Below are 23,473 nucleotides of genomic sequence, written 5' to 3'. Positions count from 1 at the left end.
CAATTGTTACAAACCACCTCAACTGAAGAATTGTTCTTGCATGTAAAGGACTGGCAACGGCAACACTTCATTGATGCTGAGGATCTTTTCTTATTCAGTGCACATAACCGACAAACACCGCGTTTTGGAAAGCTTCTGTTTTCTTCTTCTGTTATCGGTTCAACTGTCCGACCGTAATTCACTTTGAGAGAAGCATTTATATCTTGCAGTAAATGTTTGACATTTGATTTGACTCTAGAATAGCTCGAAGCTCGATGCTTACGACTAAGTGGTTAGAGTGGGGGAAGCGATAATGCGCGTCTGTCGTAAATTTTATGACAGCGCGCCCGCTGGAAGGTTAAAATCATTTACATTGTATAAAAACAATGGATAGCATCAGAATAATCTGCCACATATGTAACAGAATTAATTAATTTTTCAGTAGTAAGACAAATAGGAGCACCTAGATTCCAGTGAAATTAAATCATGCCATCATTCTGAAAATAAATAAACAAATTCCAATCATTACAACTCAACGAGCCAAATACAGTTCAGAAATTTTTTTTTATCTGTGTGCATGAGGATATTTGGGTGTTTTAAAAAAATGGAATAGATTACATACTCAAAAGCTTCGAGCAATTCTAGTGTGACGATTTTGGGAATTTTCTGTAGTACTTACTGTAGAAAATTCCCATAAAATACATAAAATAAAAATAAAACAAATAATATTTAATGAATTATCTTATAATCTCTCAAAATACAAAATATTTATTTAAAAATAAATTTGAATAAAAATTGAACATTATTGCGCAGCAAACATTCTGAAATAAAGTTATCGCAAATATATTTTTGGACTTTTCATGAGTTTTTCAATAAAAATTGATATCTAAAATTGTTTTGGTCTGTAATTTTTTATATGCAAATGAAATACTTGGTTTACACCATTTAACCAATAATAATTTAATATTATTGAAAAAGTGTTGTATATAAAGTATTTCATTTTCATATAATTAAAATGACGCTACAAAGTAATCAAGCAAATATTGAAGAAGTGTAAATTTTTTCTTTGCTAGCTAGTCATTTAACCAAAGCGATACCAAAAGAATCTGCAACCTGAATAACGGGTAAGTGTAATTATTATAATTATTTATATTTTATTAAAGCGTTTACTGACTTCTACGATTGAACTTCGCTATTACCCTTGATATCAAATTGAGCCCTGGAAAAAAAGCATTAGGTCAAAAGTTCAGAGATATGGGCTATTAAACATTTCATTTGACTGTGTTTTGATTTGTAGTGAGCGTATACACATTGAAAGTCAAATAAATTTATACGTAATAAAGTATTTCTAATAACACGTTTTATGTATTTCAATCAATTTATTCATAAGTTGAATACAATAAACATAAAAAATAAAAATAATGCCATTTTTCCATAAATATATATATTTTTTTTTTTATTAATAAAAATTTTAAAATTCCAGACATGTTACAACATATTGAAAAATAACACTGCAGAAATAAAACATTGTTACTATAATATTGACAGATATGCCAGGCTCCGATCGCACAAACCGTCAGATTCAATTAAGTAATGGCCTGCTTGGCTTTACTTCATCACCGGCTGTCACCATGTCTTGTACTGCCATCTGTGGTCGAGATTTTAAAACAATTTTTGTTGTGAACGTATATGGAGATATAGCGCGTTATCTGAATGCATCTGTACAAAAGCAGTGTTATTTCAATAATGCTGTTTTTCCTAAGGGCTCAATTACATGTCTAGAGTTCAAAACATATGTAATAATTGCCAAAAAGCAATAAATGAATTAAATTATTGAATACTACATAGCAACATTAATGAAATTGAAACATTTTAAACTTTAACTGTAAAGCACAAATTTGATTGTATGAAGCAGTGAAAACTCTCAAACAGTGATACTAATCCCATCGTCCCACGTGTCGGTAAGCAATCGTTATAAACGGAATGTTGCAAGACCCTGGGCAGAAAATTAAGTTCACTGTAGTAAGATAATGGTCTACAGCACAGTGTAATGAGGAACTTTTCTGCGCAGGGTCTTGCAGCATTCAATTAATGTCGATTGCTTACCGACCCGTGGGACGGACCTAGTTTTACAGCTTTATCATATCACTACAACTAGGTAACCCCCAAAATCAGCGTTTTCGAGCAACAACCACAACTATTTGTGACATACATGGGCGAGGAAATGAAGTTATGGTTTTGTGTGTAACACGAAAATGCTGATTTCGAAGTTACCTAGTTGTAATAATTACCCCGCGTTATAAAGTGAGGAAAGATATACAAAATTTTATAAATGCTTTCAATCAAATATTTGTGCATATGAAAAGGAGCTTGTGGTGAATCATGATATTATTTTCTCATCTGCGTTATCTGTTACTCCGTGCATGACAGCTTCATGTCTTTTTCTATTGTCGAGCCTTGAGAACTTTTTGCCACAAAATCTGCAGGATTCATGGTTGCTTTTGTTGTGACACAAAAGATGTCTCTTTAAAACTGATGAACAAACAAAGCTCTTCTCGCATTGGTTGCAGTGGTAATTTTTGGTATTGGTATGCCTAAAAACAATTCAAGACAGGTTATATAGATTATAGATTTTGAAAGTCACTACTATCTACTATCATACAAGACAAACAACTTTGAATACCAGTTTGTAATGTAAAAAAATGATGATGTTTCCATTATTTGTTTCATGTCTACCGTGTCCGGGCCATGTGTTGAATGCACCATTGTTCAACAGCTGATTGGAGTTACCGTAGCATAATGAATAAGAATTGATTTAATTTTTTTAAACTAAGTATAATGGGTTTTGTGGCTTGCATCTTCAATCCAGTTACAACTAAAGTAATTATCCGTGTAGTTGAACAGTTCTGCATAATTACTGCGGAACTTGTGGTTGATAATAACCAAGATGGTTAATTCAAAATGGTTGGTTTTAAAATAAGAATGTTTGATTTCATAATACTGACCTTCTTTCGTGCGCTATTCTGGCAGATGATTGGATAAACCGTTTATCGCAATATGAACAGGGATAGCGTCTATCATTGTTGTGGCTTCGGATATGTATTTCTAGCAAGTATTTATCGATGAAACCTTTACTGCAGAGGTGGCAGATAAAGTTTTTCAGACCATCGTGATAAGATCTATAAAAATAAACATAAAATGCTTAGTCGCTTTTTTATTAGAAACTTTCAGGAATGTAGGAAAAGAGAATCATAAAAATGTATGCTGTATCAATTTTTTCAAGTGCAAAATCTTATCTATCTCCATAGTGCAAAGTAAATATATAAACACTACTTTAGATTCAACATTTAAGCCATTTCCAAACCCTTTTTTATAGAAGAACCCAGACCCAAACCCAAGGTATGTTTCTTGTGAAGGAAATACTTACCACATGTTTAGAATCAATTTTTCTTATGTGGTATAGCACAAGAATTCTAATTTTAAGAGTTGGGAAGGGTAGAAATGGGAAAAAGCAAAGCGTATCATACAAGATATTTAAAAAAAAATAATAATGCTAATTAGTTGAGGTAGTTAGGTTACCTGTGTCTCTGTACTCCTCCAGGAGTCATAAAAACTTTAGTGCAGCCATTTAACCCGCAAATAATTTTCTCTCTATTTTCGTTGTGTGTTTCCGTGTGAATGGTAAGTTTAGCTTTGGTGTTGAAGTATTTAGTGCAAATTTCACATTTAAACTTTAATCCTCGCTTGTGCATTCCCTTGTGGTCTATTTCGGATCTATAAGCTAATCATAAATAAGGTTCATAATATGATTTATTCTAATTAAGTACATATGTGTGTATTAACATTACTGAAATGACTTACATTTCCTGCAGATATCACAATAATATCTCTTGATTCCCATGTGGAAGTCTTGATGAGTGACGAGGCGGGACGTTTTATCGAATATCTTGGGACAGAAGGAACACGGAAAGCCTTTACCTTTTATGTGCCTTGGTTCTTCTTCAACTGCTTCTCGCTCTTGTAATAACCTTTTCTTCTCTAATTTTATTTCTGTAAAAAAATACGAAATTCATATTAACGCACTTTATGCGGGCAGTTCGCACACGTTACAATACGAAAAAATAGATTTTGCTTTAAATCGCTATATCTTTGAAAATAATGCACATATTTGAATCAATATTTCTACATATTACTCACAAACCCCAGTTATAAAAGTGTAGTTGGGAACTTTCCAAAGAGATTGGTATACAACATTCATATTAAAATGAGTCGTCGACTTGCAAAACCTACTCCGGAATTTTTCGTAAATCTGTTGATGTCATGAAAAATGTCAGGTTTGGAAAATTTTGAAAATAAAATGATATACTTTGCAAAATATCAACATATTCATACATTATTTATTTATTTTCAACTTACTTCAAGAACTTTTTGTTGAAAGTCGACGACTCAAATATCGGATAGCAATAACTTTTACATTATTAGAACTGGCGTAAAATGTAGATCTACCCTTCCCGCTTCCTTGCACCAGTAGATTGAATGGGTAGAACTACCTTTCCCGTACAAAGTGTGTTAATAAGCATTATTATACATCAGCCATGAAAATATAGAAAATAAAATTCAACACAGGTAAAAATTTGATAAGTACTAACTTTTTTTCCGTTTCTTTTTTTCTTTGGATTTTCGAATGTATTCAGAATTAGGTGGCAACAGAAAATCATTATCGGAGTTATCACTCTCATCGACATTATCGAAACCTTCATGTATCAACTCGTCCCGGTCTTTCGGAAGTAATTCCTCGTCTTTCACACATTCCCCGCTCAGCAAATTCTCATTTGTCAAATCTATTTCTAATTTGATGGACCTCAAAACTTCCGACGGGTCAATCGTAGGAACATTGTCCACTTTTTCTACTTTTATTTCATTTATCACAGATGGTTTTGGAGCGTAGTTTAGTAAATAGGAGAAGGACTTTTCACACAGTTGCCTGAATTTATAAGCAGACCACAAATTTTTTAAACAGGGTGAACAAATATGACCAGGAAGTCCATCTTCTTGAGAGACCTGATAACAAACATACAAAATAAGTACATTATTGGTAACAAATTAGTTATTCATAAATATTGCAAACTGTATATTTCATTTTTGATGGAACTTACAGTTACTGTAGCGCAAGAAGTTAACATGTCTGAACAGGTAACTTTTCGTTCTCCATCAGATTTCCTGGTTGAAAAAATTGATTTCATTGAACCTTCTTTCAAACACACTCTGCATATTAAGTCGAAATCCATAATTGAGAAAATGTATAAATATGCTTCATATGAAAGCTTTATTTTGTGTTTCCAATAATTGGATTATAAAATAAATAAACTATTCATTTTGACGTTCAGAGAAGTAGAGCAAATGAAGTGGATCATGAGTGGATCTGTCACCCAAGCTGTCACTTACTCACTTTACTTTGCCCTCATTTTCAATGACAGACGGGCCACAGAAGATTATAAAATTTCTACCTTTACAGCGATGTGTATAATCGAAATATTTATTTCGAAATAACGATGGATTTTTCCGAAACATCTGACTCTGAAAAAAAATAGGGTGAAGGCATTGTGTTATATATAAATATAGTCTGCATTCAGTGTGTGATCTTGCAATATCAGTGTGAAATATTGTTCCCGCGCGGGAAGTAGGAAGGAGGTGTGACAACTGTCGATGTCGCCCGAATCCTTCCGACCGCGAATGAACTCAACGAACGTGTCGAAAGTGACCGACGGCCGCGCGTCGCCACACAAATGCTCAAGTCAATTTACACGACTACTGATTATGGTAAAACCCTAGTTACAGATAAAAGGTACTGCTTTCCCTACATTTTCCAATATGACTTGTACATTGTCTCAGCGTGCATGTCGAAATTTTGAAGTTATCACCGGAGACCTGTGCCCGGCGAGCGCTCGTAGCCATAAATAAACCGCTCACCTCGTAACCGACCGATATCCCACATCGGACAATGATCCGATATGCTTGGCCCATACTTCGTACGCCAAAGTTGACTTTTTCTATTTACCTCATTGGATAAAGGTAGGTAATATAGTGATATCAAGGAAACAATTCAAATTTTCTCACGTTACATTACATTTTAACAAATGCTAACCAGCATTTTCACGTATTCCTGCGCATTGGCCCAATACATTGGGCTAATGCGCTAGCCCAACGTGTACACGATGACTTGGACGTTGCATGCGTTGGCCGCCAACGTTAGCCGATCAACCCGATTGTTGTCGGTTTTCGTGCACACATCAAAAGATCTTAGGGCCAACACGCAAAGAGCGTTCATACGTTGGCTCGGCCTTCAGCTCGCATTACGCGTTCATCAGAGACAGTCGTGCTGATTATTTACGTTTACGAATTACGATGATTAATAATTTAACGTGCTGTACAAATAAATTGACACATGGCTGTGATAATTTTCATATCCGTGGTCGAAGGGTAATGCTCTTGACTAGCAATCCGAAGGTCACGGGTTCAAATCTGGGTAAATTTTATTTGACGATTTTGTGTCATTTCATTCATTCATTTAAAAAAATAATATGTCGTACAGGTACTTGTGGCATGTTTCAGAGTGGAAAATACTCTTAGCATCGCTCTGGTGTGAGACCACCATTCTGATTTGAAACGTTGCTTTAAATGGATTTAACCATGTTAGGTAACAAGATCTAGCCAGGTAGTCCCCCACCTTCCTCTTCCCCATCTCCTTCCACTCTCCACTACCTTCAGCCTCACAATATTCCTTAATTAAGAATGCCGTAGTCAAAGATAATAAAGCTCCAGACGGTTGGGAGCAATTGGGACTCTTTTACTGTATTCCCATTAAAAAAGAAGATCAAATGGTCAATGCAGAATAGGGTATATTCATTGTATTTTTCATTCCCGAAAAAAGTGAGAAAAAAATACGATTAAGGTACGAGGCGTATCCAGAAAGTAAGTGTACTGAGGCTCTCACGACCGAATGAATTTTACTTTCGTCATGTTGGCTACACTTACGTGTAGGCTGACTCTTCCCCTCCGCAACGAGACCGGTTCAAGGTCAGTACGTTGAGAAGTGTCGACGCAACAACACGTTCCGTGAAAAATGTCAATCCAATCTCCCGCCAAGTGCGAAATACGCGGCGTCATCCGTTATCTCGTTTGGAAGGGAAAACCTCCGTTTGAGGTTTATAATTTGGTGAAAACTGCATATGGTGATAAAGCTATGAATTGTACGAGTATGTACAAGTGGTATCGCGAGTTTAAAAATGGTTCTCACCTCTTCACCCTCCGCCAAAATGTTCAAAACCACAATTTCAGCCAAGAAAATTATGGCATCCGTGTTTTGGGACTGTCAAGGCATCATTTTGATTGAATATCTGCCTCAAGGAGAGACCATCAAATCTGCAAGATACTGTGAGACCCTAAAAACATTGCGGAAGGCGATTCAAAACAAGAGGAGAGGCATTCTGACAAAGAATTTCACTCTCGTCCGGTCGGTGGCCGAGTTGAAATCGGGCTTGGGTCTCACTCGGGCGTAGTGTGTTCAATTCCTCGGCTGGCTAAGTCCTCCATCACAACACAAGCAACATTTTCAGCTTACTGTGGTGGTAGTAGGAGATTTTCAAATATTGTCAGGTTATTCGTAACCCGGGAATGTTTGTCTTTCTTTTAAAAAAAAAAAAAGGAGTAAGCCTGCTGCACGACAATGCCAGACCACACACGGCCAACGCAACGAAGGAACTGCTTGCTTTGTTTAAATGGGATATCCTAAACCACCCCGCGCATTCCCCTGACCTAGCACCTTCAGATTTTTATCTCTTTACCTCCCTGAAGCTGTACATGGGTGGAAAAAGGTTTTCAACCGACGAGGAGGTAAAGGGGGAGGTGGAGAAGTGGACGAAGGGGTTGGCGGGAAACTACTTCGAGGAAGGCATCAAAAAGTTGCTACCCCGCTTCACCACCTGCATTGAGAGGAATGGCGACTATGTCGAAAAATAGCTTACATATGTACTACGGTAACCATGTAATTTTTATGTTTCAATAAAAAAATTGTAAGCTACAAAAATTCAGTACACTTACTTTCTGGATATGCCTCGTATATTTAGTTTATTTTTATGTTGACGAATAAATTTTTAATAATGATTTATAATATGCCATCTCCGATATGTCGCCTAAACGACATGACCGTTTTTAACTGGCCAACTTTGGCGACGGCGTTCATACGTTGGCGAGTTGGCGCCAACATGGACTGGGCCCTTAGGGGTACCTGCAGCTGTATCGACGTCCTAATTATATGAAGAAATGAAAATAATAATATTTAGATACATTTTTACATTACCTTCTATTTATGTAAAATATAAGGTAACTATAGGGTAGCATAACATATCATATCTCATTTTTTTATTTTTTTATTTTTTTATTTATGAAACAATATGCAGGAATATTATATTATAATTTTACTGGTCTTCCATTAAAAGCCTTAGCTTGTGGATGGAAGAAGAGTTAACATTTCACATATTATGTACAAATAAAGTCACGTGTACAGTTAATACAATGCAGTTGGTACAGTTAATACATTTCATATAATTACAATTACTATTTACTATAATCATGTATTTCAATATATATGTATGTGTAGGTAATATAGACACATGGCAATCAGACCCGTTAACTAAAATATGTAAACATATATGTATTCAGTAAGAAGAAAAACAAGTAAGATTTTTAGTGTGACATTCTCTAAAATACTTTTTGATGGAGTTCAACAATTGAATTTTGTTCCTAATGCTTCTGATTTCTATTGGTAGGTTATTGAAAAAGAATTTTCCTTGGTGAGTATAATGGTGTTGTGCAAAAGAAGTGTTTAATTTGGGGCACACAAATACATGTTTAAGTCTAGTACGATTTTCAGTTATGAATGCGTATTAATCTTTTTCTTTTATAATTTGTATAATTGAATTTTTTATAAATAAGTTTTTAAATGTTGGAACTTTGAATTCTTCGAATATGCTGTCAGTTGGGAAGTCTGGAGGTTTTTTTAGTATAATTTTTATTATTAGTTTTTGAACAATTTCTATGGGGGTCAGATTAGTTTTGTAAGCTGCTCCCCAACTGATAATGGCATACTGAAGAATAGACTGTACTAATGCGTAGTATATTGAGTATAGGTTTTTCGTTGATAAAAAGTTTCGTATCCGTAAGAATATATGAATTAACTTCCTAACTCTTTTTATTGTATGGTCGATGTGATCTTTCCATTTTAGGTTTTTATCTATGATTATTCCAAGATATGTAATTTTATCCGCTATTTTCAGAAGTGAAAAATTTTTTTGGCAGTGATTAGTATCGTGTTGTGCGAGAGAATGATTATGTAAGAATATTTGAAGATTTGGAGGTACAATGTTAGTGTTAATTTCGAAAGGAATGACATATGTTTTATCACTATTTAACGACAAGAGGTTATTGTCAAACCATATTTTTAGATTATTTATGTCTTCTGTAGCTTTTAGATTAATTTTTTCCCAAGTTTTTTCTTTTATTATAAGGACTGTATCATCAGCGTAAGAGATAATTTGGCCATGCAATGGTTGAATAAATATGTCGTTTACATACAAAATGAACAATATTGGTCCAAGCACGGTGCCCTGTGGGATACCAAAATTTGATGTTTCTTGGTCGCTAGTTTGGTCATTTATTTTAACAAATTGTGCACGATTGTTCAAATAACTTTCTATCCATTGGACGGCTTTATCATTGATGTTATTTAATTTCAGTTTTTTGATAAGCTTTGCGTGTGAGATACTATCGAATGCTTTTCTTAGGTCTATGAATATTCCTGCGCATTTATTTCCTTCATCAAGTGCAGAGTATATAAATGATGTTACATTTGCTATTGCATCTTGTGTGCTTTTTGTTTTTAAGAATCCGAATTGATTGGAATGTAATATTTTATTGTTTTCTAGAAAATCAACAACCCTTTTTTTCACAATCTTTTCAAATATTTTTGCTATATTCGATATTAGTGATATCGGTCGATAATTTGAAACATTTTGCGGGTCGCCGGTTTTAAAGATAGGGGATATTATAGATTTTTTATAATTTGTTGGGAATATGCCCTTAGTCAGACTGAGATTGATAAGGTGGTTTAGTGGTTTCAGTAGATACATTTTCATTTCTTTAATAATTTTCACAGAAATGTGGTCAAAACCTGGAGAGGATCCGTCTTTCATGCTTTCTATTACAAGTTGTATTTCAGTTTCGGTAGTTTTTTTAAAAGTGGATAGTGTATTTTGTTTTTGGGTATTAGTTGTTATAGTTTTTGGTGTGTGTACAGATTTAGTGATTTTATCAGCGAGATTGTTTCCTACTTTAGAGAAGTAAGAATTAAAAATGTTTGCTGTTAGTTTTGGGTCTTTGGATACATCTATTATATTATTTTCATGTTTTAAATATTTTATAGAATTATTTTTTTTCTTATTTTCTATTGCATAATTTACCGTTTTCCAAATAACTTTTAGATTGTTTTCTGAAGTAAAGATTATTTTTTTAAAGTAGTCGTCTTTACTTTTTTTAATTAAAGCTATTAATTTATTTCTATATTTTTTGAGAACTATCTTAGCATTTTCATCGTGTGGATTTTTAATTGTATTTTTATATAGCCTTTCTTTTTCTCTGATAGATTTTATTAGGCCACAAGTGATCCAAGGTTTTATACGTCTGAATTTTGAATTCGTGTATAATGAGACCTCTGTTGTGGAGGTTTCAATATGATCCATAATTTGTTTTTCAAACATATTTGAGCACTGTTCGACATCGTTAGATTGTAGTATCGTACACCAAGTTTCTGCTTTCAATTTTTTCTCTAAAGTGGCAATATTTGTGGTTTTTTTAATAGTAATTGGAGCCTTAATTTGTGATTTTATTTCATTATCATACAATAATAAGCAAGTGTGGTGGTCAGTAATATTCGTTTGCCAAATCATTGTTTTGATTTTATATAGGTTTTGTAATTTTATGTTTATCCAAATATGATCTAAGCAAGACGATTTTTGTCCGTGCATTTCTCTAGTATTTTTGTTTATGCATGATTTAAAATCTAATTCAGTCATACAATTTAGGATCTCATTTTTGAAAATATTTTCTGATTTTTCGTTAATGTCATATCATAACATATCATAGCATAACATATCATAATCACTATATTACCATATAATATGGTAATATAGTGATTTCTTACAGATAATACAGTGATAAGAGTGGAAGTGCTTTTACAGCTCCATTACAGCATATACCGTTCATGTATACGTCGCACCTTTTTCAGCAAAGATTATGATGATTGTTTTTTTTTCTTGTCATGATGGAAGATTTATTTTCAAATATTACGCCGGTCTCGTTACAAGTTATAAGTTGCATCAGGCTGGTCAAAAACATGGAATGGTTTTCAGAATCTATTCTAATTTTTCGTAGAAGTCTTTAATATTCTCATACCACTACATTTTGTTATTTTTTGGCAACTTTCAGGTTTAGGTACAGCCAGTTTCAATGTTAAAGCATCGTTGTAATGGCGTTTACATCCCCACATTTGACATTTCTTCTAATATCTCATATACTTAATTTCTGTAAGGAACAATATCATTTTCATAAGCCTCTGGTTGACAAATGTAATGAAAATAGATTATAATAGCCCTTATTAGATATTAAGAAAAATCTTTAAGTTTCAGATATACAAGCAAAATCATAGCGTCAATGATTAAAAACTACCATTATTAATTGTTGAAGGTTCCGGTTGTATATCAGGGCTATATCGAAGCCGGCCCTAAGCGAAACAGTGCCTGGCGCAATAATGTAAGCGTAATATGGCGCAGAAATTGTCAAAGACATTAAACGCCTAGTTAGGTGATCACTATAATCACTAATATTTGAATGATTTGTAAATATAGCGCTATTTTTTGCAAAAAATAATCTGTGTTAGGACCACGGAGTTAGGACTGTTAAGTGTTAGGTATTATAGATCCAATTGCGCCAGCATAGGGCTGGCCCTGTGCGGGTACAATTGGAGCAGTCTGCTCTTGGCACCGACTTGCCAAGAAGCCAAGTAGCCAAAAGCCAAAGCGCTGATAATTCCACACACAGCCGTAGCCCATATTTTGTACAAAAAAATACTGCGGACGGGTGCCGGGCGACATCCGGTATGTTATTTCAACGAGGTGCCACACATGTGCCAGCTGCCGGGCGAATTTCTTTGTCAATAATATCATGTTCCCTGGCTAATAGTCGGTTACCTTAAAAGGGAAAAACTACGTGCATGGGAATATCGATCCCCGCCGATGAGAAACTGGCTACAAATAAATTAATGTAAGCTTCCTCTCATTGATAAAATAAATTGTTCACCTTTGGACTGAATAATAATAATTTTCTTACCTTTTGTAAGAACAAAAGCCCGCGAAGAATTGTTTAACTCAAGCCAACTTCTATTCTAACACTTTATTTGGGCCTTTTCGTCTTTATTGACAAAATCGCATAAATTTTATTTTATCGCAAATAAAAGTGAGTTAATCTTGCGTAAGAATTAATTACCATAAGTTGGATGCATTATTTATCGGTTTAAAGTCATCCTAAGTTTGGTTGTCTGGATGTCTTGATGCATTGAGTGATTGCATACATTGCAGCGTATGCATGTAATGCCATACAAATAAATTATCAGCACCGGCTGAAGAAAACCGTCCGGAAAAGCCGAGCAGTCTACCAGCACTCATAAGACATTGAGAATATTTCAATGACGACTTATTATTATAAAAAACATAATCCGATAATAACTGCATCGGAAACGAAAACTTTGTTTATCACAATGTTTCCGCGAGAAGATTTTATCCCGGAAACGAACTTGTAAAATATTATCACAAAATTCGATTACGCATTACGCCCACCACTAGTGTTAAGGTAGGTACCTAAAAATAATAACACAATATAGTTGTATGAACTCGCTATTCGTCCGTATTCGTGTTGAGTAGCCTACGAAACTTCTCTTTCCTTCTCGTTATTTTTGCTCTTCTTTGGCCAGATGAAAACTGTCAAAAGTCGAAAAACAAAAGCAAATAATGATACGTGAAAAATGTTTGACTTATTTTAATTTTAATAGTATGAACCTAATTTAGAATTGATTCGTAAAAACATGTTTATTATCAAGTGTAAATGAATATGTATCTACCATTTCTTTTAAATGTTTTTATTTTTAGTTCTGGGTATAACTTATAATGTTGTGAATTCTGTGATAAGTGGAGAAATACTTATTTTGAACTTCCTTATCAAATTGTGTTTTGTGGAATAACTCCTTTGACCAAAACAAAGTCCCAGTTTCTGTTAAGTTTCGCAATAAGTATTCTGTTTTCTGTGGTTTTTATCAAAGTAATTTTTAAAATGCACTTCGAAAAGATTTGCCGTATTTGTTTAGGAGAAGGAAATATGTCATCAATTTTTGAAATCGAAGATTATATTGGAGACATTTCTATTCCTTGTACAGATATGTTATTGGCTTGTGCCACGGTAACGGTGAGTTATTTACAATGTTATCAATTTAATTATGCTGGTGTGTCTTCATTCATAATTATAATGTCTTTTCTTTCAGGTATCTGAGAAAGATGGACTCCCTAGCCAGATTTGTGTTAAATGTCGCAAGCAGTTATCTTCAGCTTATAAATTTCGCAGATTATGTGAAAACTCATTTAAAATTATGCTGGAGTACGTGGCTAACATCATCAAAGACGGTGAAATAAAGCTGGAAAAAGAAGAAACACCTATATTTGATTCAAATTTATTTGAAATGAAACTGTCTGATAAAGATATCAAAGACGAAGATGATTGTATAAAGGTGGAGGAACTTGATGATATGGAAGATGAAAGAGCTTCTTCCTTTGATGAGAGCTTAGATAGCCCTGTAAAATTGGATTCTAATAAGTCATTACGAGGAATAGCACATGAAAAAAGAAGTAAGTATAATATATTTATTTAAATCATTTGGTAGTTTATTTATTTGACACAGTGTTCTGTTACATCCCGAAGTTGAAGGATATTGTTTAAATGCGAAGAAAAAGGAATGGAGGAAGTTTGGGAGTATATTTTTGTCATGTTAGACTATGACCAAGAGGAATTGACTCTTCCCCAAAAGATTTTGATTTACATATTCAATAAGCTAAGCTCTAACGAGCTCATACGCGGGGTTACATTGAAGCCAATGTTAAGTTAACCTCTCAGAAGCTGAGTTAACTTAACATTGGGTTCGCAGATAGGTACTACAATACTACTGTAGTCAGGTACCCCTCTGATACCTGAACAAAAACCATAATATCTTAACAGATGAATTTTGATCTTTAAAACACAGATGATTGGTGGAAATACTGTGATGGTTCTATAGGTATTTTTGGTGAGTAATTTTAGGATTCCATTTATTATTCCTGTGAATTAAATAATTGTGCCTTTTCACAGAATTGAAGCGAGCGAAAAATAAAAACCTAAAACTGAAGATAAAGAGACCGGCAGCAGAAAAGGTGGAAAAATTGACATGCAGTCTCTGCCCCAGAACATTCAAGTGGAGATATTTACTAATTTCTCACCAGGATTCACATATTGGAATCAAAAGATACTTTTGTGAACTGTGCGGAAAATGTATGTTTTCATTTTTATTTTCAAGAAAAATAATATATTATATATTGTATGGAATAAAAGATTAAAGAAATTTCATCATTGAAGTAATCTCCTTTGATACAAAAAGTTGGATTTGAAACTCTAAATTTAAACAATTTGTTCGGGTAAATCTTAAAATAATTCAACCCAGTGGGTTTTTTCTATTGCTCTCCGAAAGGGGAAAGAAATTGAAGGTTGGAGAAACCTTTCAATTCAGATCTATTATATGGCTATAAATAATAGTAGTAATATAATTTTTTTGAAATTAAGATTACTGCACACTTAGGGGTTGATTTTTCGCCTGCCATGCTAGGGATGTCCCTGTGTCATGGCGGATGAACTTGGATAGATATTGTAATCAATAGTGGTCTTTCCATACAGAGAGTATCTTACTATTTAAAAGTGCATGGGTTTTATAAACATAATTTAACCATATGAACTCTTAAGAATTACATTTATAATACATGTAAATTATTTTTGAAATGTTTAGCTTATAGAAGTGAAAAGGACCACAGGAACATGCACAGGCGCGGGAACACATTCAAATGTGAAGTGTGTGATAAATGTTTTAACACCAAGGCAAAACAAGTAATACACATAGCCACCCACTCTTCTGATAGAGAGAGGATCGTCTGCTCGGTGGAGGGATGTAACAAAACATTTCTTAGTTTGGGAGGCCTGGACCGACATAGGTATGTTAACCATTAACATGTCGGCATAGCCTGTCAGATGTACGAGATTTGTACCCTTCATGTGCTGGCGTATCCTTAAGTTCAGGCATCCAGCATTACCAATTCCCATAATCTGTTATGGGAAACTATAAAGTAATTCCTTGGCTTTTTACTTGCGGTTGCTATATTATAATTATACAGGGCATTTTAACACTTAATTTGGGCAGTTGCAGTGAAGGCTCCTCTGGAAGTTTAAATTTCTAGAATTTCTCTATTTTCAACTCATGTCATTAACATGATCTGTGAAAATTAATTTAAATGTACGACTAAATATAATATTATTTGTTTGCCAATCCAAATCTCAGGCAAAGTCGGGTAGTAAAAATAGTTGTTATTATGTACTTTCTGTCATTGAATTTAGGTTATTATTTTATTGTTTTCATTTCAGGTTTTCTCACACCGGTCTGAAAAACTTTATTTGTCATTTGTGCAGTAAGAGTTTCATTGATAAGTATCAACTAGAAATTCACATACGATCACACACAAATGAGAGGCCATTTCCATGCAGTGTTTGTAGTAAAACCTTCATTACGTCTTCGGCGAGAATTTCACACGAGCGATGGTAAAATTACTTATGTCATTTGCCACATGTTCTTTACCAAATTATAAAAACCACCTAAAAACTTCCTAAAACTTCTTCCAAATTATAAAAACCACCACATTTTGTGGTTTGATCTGAATGTATGTAGATAATTTTTGCCGGCGGTGCTTTTTCTTGATTTTCATGATCAAATGAAATTACTGTTTTCAGTTATGAATTCCATTCGTCATATTGTCAGGATAGTGGAACATCTCCCGATAAAAAATAGTAGTTATTTATTTAATTATATTTAATATTACAGTAATACTTGAAAGTGGGGAAGCAACATCGTTTCATATACATATTTAGAGACAGCAAAATAATTAAACCAATAAATACGTGAGAATTGCCATGTGTTGGATACAAATTCCTTGTCAAACTGACGCAAAAATGATGTGTGCCCTAAACTGAAGCAAAAGATTTGCATTGAGTATCAATACCACACCAAGAGCGCATGCCCAGACCCCAAAAATAGGCGCTCAATAATTGTTTTTATTCTATAAAATTATGTAATAATTCATTAAAAATTTGATAGCGCACATGCCCGAAATTACCCTCGTCTAATAAGAGCGCCTGCTAACTGGTACTATTACTAATATTCAACCTATTAATGTATTAATTTGTTTTTAGGCATACCAATACCAAGAACTACCACTGTGATTATTGTGATAAGAGTTTTGTGTGTTCATCTGGACGCAAGAGACATCTTCTCATTCACTCCAAGGAACAACTCCAATCCTGCAGATTTTGCAGCAAGAAGTTTTCCAGATACGACAACAAGAAACGACATGAGATGGCGATGCACGGTGTTTCTGATGACAAAACCTCTCAAATTGTATAGTTTTAATATAAAGAATGATCCTTTACGCTTCCCAACTTAAAATATTTAATAAAGATTTTAATACTGTTTCTGACTGTGTATTATTTTTTTAACCTCATATTCTTAAAAAAAACATTGAATATAACAGGCTATTCTGGGGCAACTACTTATGGTAGATTATCTACCATTTTTATAAATATTATGTAAACAAATTATCTGGTAAGGCGGTATAATTTATCATTTTGCAAAAAGCAAGTAAGTTATTACGAAAATAGAATCAGCTGGCGCACGGCGATCAGGAAGTATTCTTAAAAGTTTTACGTAATCTTTTTTGTTGTCACTGGTCATACTACTATTTTTTTAATATGAATATCGCACAAGGGTATTTTTTTTATGTGACACCTCACAAGAGCACCCCTATCTATACAGTGTAATGTCAGGGGAACTATGTCGCCATGTTTTGGCCAGGGCTGGCCCTATGCGGGTGCAATTGGATCAGTCTGCTCTGGGCGCCGAATTGCCAAGGTGCTGATAATAACACATAACAGTCCTAACATATCTCCCTTGAGATTATTTTTAACGGCTCTATACAAAAATACAAATCATCCGAATATTATTGATTACAGTGATCACCTACCTAGGCGTCTACTGGTTTTGACAAGGGGTGTCAAAATTGAACTCGCGTCAGGCGCCACGTTAGCTCAGGGCCGGCCCTGGTTCTCAGTATGTTATATTATATCTAAGTAGATATGGCGTATTTCCCTGAACAGACTGTATATACAAGTATGCTGTTATTTTATTTTGTTATTCGGCTGTATAGCCTCACTGCATACTCCTTCGGCGACCAATCAAAAATATTTGTCTAGCGGATTTCCACTCCAGACGTCTGCAAATATAAGCATATCGACTTTTGTTAGGCAGCCGAATATTAGTCCAGTAACCTTGTCGCCTGGAAGGGAGGTACCTTGCTTCAGATCTGGTAGTTCTGATTTTTCGCCGAGTTGTTTATGATGTTGGCCCATGAATAATCCAAGTTTCCGACCTCGAGTGCCGAACGCAACATTGTCAAAAAAATCAAAAAAACCACGAAATTTTCTACCCCTCTTCAGGTATTGGCAATTTTAATCCTGAAGGACTAGTTTTAGAATATAATCATTTTGTACGTTTTCAAAGAAGACTAAGGACGGGTTGTTTCGGAGAATTTTAACAATTCATCAAATTTCAACATTCCTATTCAAGTCCTGCGAAAGAATTTTTCAATTTCTGTTTTTATTTCAGTTCTGTCAAGCAACTTGCCTATAATGATATAATAACAGAACTTGAATAGAACTTTCACAGAACCCGTAAATGAAGGTTGAAATTTGATGAATTGATCAAATTCTCCGAAACAACCCGTCCTAAATTTACTACAATTTGAGCCCATAACCGTCTCTACAGACCTAATAGTTTTTAAACACGCAGCACAGATGTGCTATCTATTCCATCATTTCTGGACTTTCCTTTTCATCCATGCCTTCAGTGGGTGGTGACTCGACATCCGGCTTCTTCAGCTAAGGGAAGATGAAAATATTTTCCATGGTAAAAAAAACCAAGACCTCGAAAAGGATGCTGCCATTTTTTTCAACACCACATCTACACCTGAAGAGATAGCAGCAGCAGGGGAGCGGATCATAATTGCTCTATACGGTGGCAATCCTGACACCGATAACGTTGATGAGCTGCGGTATCGTCCATTTGCGAGGGCTGCAGTGAAAATGAGCTTCAATCTTGCCAGGTTACCTCCTACACAGAACGCAGCTCTATTTCACTCCTTGCCCACTTACCATCAGATAAATAGTCCTGAAATACATTTTATTTATAAACACAAATTCGCTTTCATATTTTTCTTTTCAACTATACATGTACAATCCTGTTACAGGTACAGAAATGATTAGGTGCCGAACTGAAACCTCTCGCCTGGGGGTTGATATCCACCACACGAGGCCTCAAACCCAAGATGATGGCCAAAGACGCAGCTCCACTACACCTCTTGCGGAAGATTTAGTGCGGCTCCTTAACTTAATTTAAAGTGTCAGTTAATTTTTAATAATGTTTTGAAAATGAAAACATTAATAATTTTCATTTTCTTTCATAAGATCCCCCCCCCTCACAATAAGTAAAAGGAGCAAAACAATATTTCTTGATAAATATTGTCCATTTCAAATTTTTTGACATGGATGGAGAGGAAGGGAAGGGGTTTATGGTGATTGTACTGGACGGGAGTCCGCACAAGACTGTAGATTTAGGCGCCGGGTCCAAACCGTGTCTTCAACCGATGAGATGCTCCTTTACGGCCGATGATGATGATTGTAGTTGATATTGGTGATGAAATCTGCCTCCCGCACCCAGGCTTGGTGAATGGTGGGCACTGGGTGTGCTTTCGTCTCTGCTCGCTTCTGGTGTTGGCGGTTTTCCAAAGGAGGGCCGGCTGGTCTCGAAGAGGTAACACCAGAAGATCTTGGAGCAGAAGACTCGGCGAGGTGAGGCAGATGTTGAGCAGGAGTCACTTGTTGATAAATAAAACGCTTGGTTTTGGTGGTAAAGATGAACTGATTTATTTTGAATTATGTGGCTGCTTATATTTAATTAGCCTGACTCGCGCCCGACATTGGGCTAGGAGCCCAAAAGTGGTGGGGGGTTGTACCCGCGCCAACAATGAGTTTATAGCCTCCGACAAACTGTTGCATATTCATTTTGTCGGCAGCAATGGTGATAGTGGTCGCTTAAATTTGCGAGTTAGAAAAGATTTTGAACGCTTACATGAATGACAATTACATAGTTTAAAAGCATAGTAGTTATGAGAATGTGTATCTTGACAACTAGATTTTTTGTTTGCCAAGATACGACAAAAAATAAGAAATGTTTGTAAAATAAATGTGTAAAAATGATCTCAAGCGATCAAATTTGTAAAACATGTTAAGTTAGTATTTTTCCGAGGTCCCCCGTAACATAGCGCTCAGAAAGAGATAAGATTCACTATGCTACGAGGTTCCTGGATTTTTGTACACGCAAAAAAGGTAAAAAATATTGTTCAAAAATGGGTTTACATATGGGTGAAAAACAGCTTTTTTAATATCTCCTCAGCGGTAGTATATCGAAAATAGTGTTTATTTGACTACCGCCGAGGGGATGAACAAGTAAAATATACATATTTGCAATGTTTAAAAATTGATTTTTCTATGTAAAATTTACATAGAAAAAATGCTGGACATTGATCCACGCGGCAGGTAAGCCGGCGATGTGGTATCGAAGCCATTCGGAGTCAAAGTTTTCAAGCCGCTTGGGCCGAAAACTGGACAAAATGACCAGTGGCGGGGAGTGGTGATTTTGCCAGTGGCGTGGAGTAGGGACATTTTATAAAAGTAAACAATTTTTATGAAATTAAATAATATGGTCAACTACGTCCGTTACAGTGATCAAACGTTCAGACAAGGATTCGATAATGTAACACAAGGAACAGGGCTAGAAATGAGAAAAATTTAGGTAGTGGTTCATCTGAATGTCTCCTCAAACCTCTTCAGAGTCTATTGAAATATGGGAGGGGGGCATTTCCAGAAGAAAATATGCCAACAGGATCGAAATTAAAAAAAAACAAATTTCTGAGTTTGAAAAAATTGATAAATTTGGAAAAGCTGTATTTTTGAAACTATTAAGTCCACAGAGACGGTTCAAAGCTCAAATTGTAGCAAATTTAGATAGTTATGATGAGTCCTTCAGGGTTAAAATCACCGAAAACTGAAGAAGGTAGAAAATTTCGTGTTTTTTTTTATTTTTGATAATGTTGCGTTCAGCAGTTGAGGTCGGAAACTAGGATTAATCTTATTATTTTTAATGATAAACTAACGTTTATAAGACAAGGTTTTATGCATAGCATAAAGGATTGCAAATAATTATAAGCAATAATTAGTCATCCGAAATACTAATACAAATTGAAAATATCTCCCGAGTAAAAATAAATGCTGCCAACGGGAATTGAACCCGTGCCTTCTGATGTCCGGTCAGGTGCTCTGTATCCACTGAGCTATGTCGGCTTATTTCCAACCCGCCAATGACATCAGAAGGCACGGGTTCAATTCCCGTTGGCGGCATTTATTTTTACTCGGGAGATATTTTCAATTTGTATTAGTATTTCGAATGACTAATTATTGCTTATAATTTTTAGGATTAATCATTGGGCCAGCATCGTAAACAACTCACCAAAAATCAAAACTATTAGATCTGATGTACATGGCTACTGGACTATAACCTTTCTGCATAAATAATACTTTATCGTATCAACTGACAGAGGGATCAACTATCTGTGTGGTCAACGTTCCGGGGGACCAACTGTTGGGGGGCCAACTCACAAGTAAACAAAATAAAGCCAGGCGTAACCCGAAAAGGAGCTAAAAAATTGCTAAAACCTTGAAGTTGTGAGTTTAAATTCACCCTCCTGATGGTGAATGATGGCGATGAGGTGCGGGTAGAAAAAAATCTGAGGTATAAAAACAGATTTCAACACAAAAATAACTGATTGCTAAAGAAATGATTCAAATTGTCATTTTTCGTTGATCCGCTTTGTATGTAAAAGCTTAATGGAGTTAGATTACACAGGTCTGCAAATTGACATTTTAAATTTTTTTTAAAAATGGTAATGGTTGAATTATATGTATTTCGGTATGCTGAATTCGAGAATGCCATCCATTTCGACCCATCACGTAAGGATTTTCCGCAAAGTGGAAATTAAAATATAGGCAAAACCCGTTTTACACTACTTCTGTAGGGAATGTTCAAAAGAAAAAAATCATAAAATTATACAAATTTAATTAATTTTAAGTCATAATATATTTTATTTACATTAGGGTAGGGTGGGGCAAAGATCCGCAATTTTAGGTTTCAACCTTTTTTCTCACCCAATAAGTAAAAGGTCCTGCAGGTTTTGGCTTCACTGGAAATCTTAATTTATGTGCTACAATATACCATTTTTTTACTAGCGAAATAAGCACCATTTAGGAAAAAAAAGGAAAGGTAGACAACCTTGCCTTTGCGGACCTTTGCCCCACTGTTTGGGGTAAACGTCCGCAGATGCGGGGCAATTGTCCGCAGCTGCGGATCTTTGCCCCATTGAAATGAAATACACGGAAAAATTAACTTTAATCAGTTTATTTATTCACAGTTATGAGTAAAACCATTCCAGTTCAAAAACCAAACCATTCACTGACTGAATAAACATTTCGGGTTGTGCTGGTTTTTTTGGCTCCTTTATACTCGAAACGACTGATCCCCATTCATAATCGAGAATGTCAGGCCAGTCGGGCCATTTCCATAATTTTCCAGCTTTCACCATTGATGATACAGTGGCATGGGTTTCTGAAACGCCAGTAATAACTCCTGGAAACAGTTTTTCTTCATATCGAACGGTACAAAATTCGCCTATGCACCTCTTTGGAGGCACCATCCGCTCAGACGATTCTCCATCTTCTGATCACTGTCAGATTCTGAGTCGTTGTAGACCGAAGTTCCAGATGAAATAGACTGAGACTGAGATGAGTCATCTGAATCAAACTGAAGTCTACGTGGTGGCTTCTTCTTCTGCTTTGCTGCCATCTTGAGCTTGTCTTTTCGTTTCATTGCATTTTTAATTTTACGATCTTCTCTTTCTTTGACCAACCTTTCAGCTTGTAATTTTTTGTCCCGAAGGGCTTTCTTGTGCGGAGAAGATGTTAGAAGTGTCGACTTTAAACTTCTTCCGCTCCGCTTACGTCGTGTTGCTTTGGGAAGAGGTAGTTTGTCTGCTGGAGACACAACTGACACAAGAGATGACGTGGAGACAAGTCCAGGAGAATCAGTAGATAAAACAGGATCAGGCAGTCTTGAAGGTCCAGGAACAGGGAAGTCGAGAGCTGAAAGAACAGGATCAGGCAGCCTTGAAGGTCCAACAATTCCAATTAGAACAATGAATACAAATCTTGGGGCAAACGTCCGCGCGCGGACCATTGCCCCATGCAAAATGCGGACCTCTGCCCCATTTTGTCATTTTGTAAACACAAACTAATCTAAAAACAAGAAATGCGCATTTGGCCAAATTATTGTCCATAGATCGCCTTTCAAAACCTGAATTATGGCATTGAACCAGTAAAAAGGTAAGCAAAGCGTATAGTAAATTACATTTTCAACTGAAGATGACCTACGGATTATTACATCAAAACAAGTAAAAAGAATTCCAACCTCATTGTTTTTGTTGTGCCGGTCGGACGCCATGTAACATAAATAAACCAATCACATGTAACTTTTGTGAGTCGTCTTCTATCAATGTTGCCAGCATAAAAATGTGTCTAAAACCACGACAATATTAAGCGATCATTTTAAATTGACGGTGCGGATCATTTCCCACTGCGGATCTTTGCCCCACCCTACCCTATATACAATAATAAATCTTTATAAAATCTGATTTTTTTAGTTTGGAAGCTTCGTTTTGTGCTTTTTCGTTTGTGGGACGTTATATTTTCCCTATTCAGCATCCAGCAGTAGTCGCCCATCATATTTGTATCCCATCGACCTTGATACTGCTTGATACCTTCTCTCCATTTCCTTGGTATCTTGGTGAAACCTCTCACCTTGCTCTTCACTAACTGCAAACTGCAC

General features: G+C 35.4%; 2 protein-coding genes across 3 annotated transcripts; one reads left to right on the top strand and one right to left on the bottom strand.

Annotated features, from left to right (window-relative positions):
• Positions 1-785: 785 nt before the first annotated feature.
• LOC149425270 (uncharacterized) lies at positions 786-5,416 on the bottom strand. Its single transcript, XM_089651052.1, has 6 exons — positions 5,136-5,416; positions 4,629-5,040; positions 3,841-4,029; positions 3,559-3,760; positions 2,985-3,158; positions 786-2,573 (listed from the first exon to the last, which is right to left on the bottom strand). The coding sequence occupies exons 1-6, from the start codon at positions 5,265-5,267 to the stop codon at positions 2,360-2,362; spliced, it is 1,323 nt and encodes a 440-aa protein (XP_089507178.1). The 5' UTR covers positions 5,268-5,416; the 3' UTR covers positions 786-2,359.
• A 7,618-nt stretch (positions 5,417-13,034) lies between these two features.
• Positions 13,035-16,891, top strand: LOC149425269 (uncharacterized). 2 transcript variants are annotated; one of them, XM_089651050.1, is made up of 6 exons: positions 13,038-13,548; positions 13,625-13,985; positions 14,482-14,661; positions 15,170-15,371; positions 15,799-15,972; positions 16,621-16,891. In XM_089651050.1, exons 1-6 carry the CDS (start codon positions 13,417-13,419, stop codon positions 16,829-16,831), a joined length of 1,260 nt encoding a protein of 419 aa, XP_089507176.1. In that variant the 5' UTR covers positions 13,038-13,416; the 3' UTR covers positions 16,832-16,891. The 2 variants fall into 2 exon arrangements, with proteins under 2 accessions (XP_089507177.1, XP_089507176.1); XM_089651051.1 differs by lacking the exon at positions 15,799-15,972 and having other exon boundaries at positions 13,035-13,548.
• The last annotated feature ends 6,582 nt before the right edge of the window (positions 16,892-23,473 follow it).

This window comes from Hesperophylax consimilis, chromosome 3, assembly GCF_061612785.1.
Source record: "Hesperophylax consimilis isolate HC1 chromosome 3, BYU_Hcon_1.0, whole genome shotgun sequence".
In the NCBI taxonomy this organism is placed as follows: Eukaryota; Metazoa; Arthropoda; class Insecta; order Trichoptera; family Limnephilidae; genus Hesperophylax; species Hesperophylax consimilis.
The sequence above is the reverse complement of the archived record's forward strand: the minus strand, read 5'-3'. Positions and strand labels throughout refer to the sequence as shown.

Coding starts and splice junctions, on each gene's coding strand:
- LOC149425269 (XM_089651050.1), top strand. CDS start 13,417: ATGCACTTCGAAAAGATTTGCCGTATTTGTTTAGGAGAAGGAAATATG. Junction 13,549..13,624: donor TGGCTTGTGCCACGGTAACG/GTGAGTTATTTA, acceptor CTTTTCTTTCAG/GTATCTGAGAAAGATGGACT. Junction 15,372..15,798: donor GGAGGCCTGGACCGACATAG/GTATGTTAACCA, acceptor TTTTCATTTCAG/GTTTTCTCACACCGGTCTGA.
- LOC149425270 (XM_089651052.1), bottom strand. CDS start 5,267: ATGGATTTCGACTTAATATGCAGAGTGTGTTTGAAAGAAGGTTCAATG. Junction 4,030..4,628: donor AAAAAAGAAACGGAAAAAAA/GTTAGTACTTAT, acceptor ATTTTTTTACAG/AAATAAAATTAGAGAAGAAA. Junction 3,159..3,558: donor GGAGGAGTACAGAGACACAG/GTAACCTAACTA, acceptor TTATTTTTATAG/ATCTTATCACGATGGTCTGA.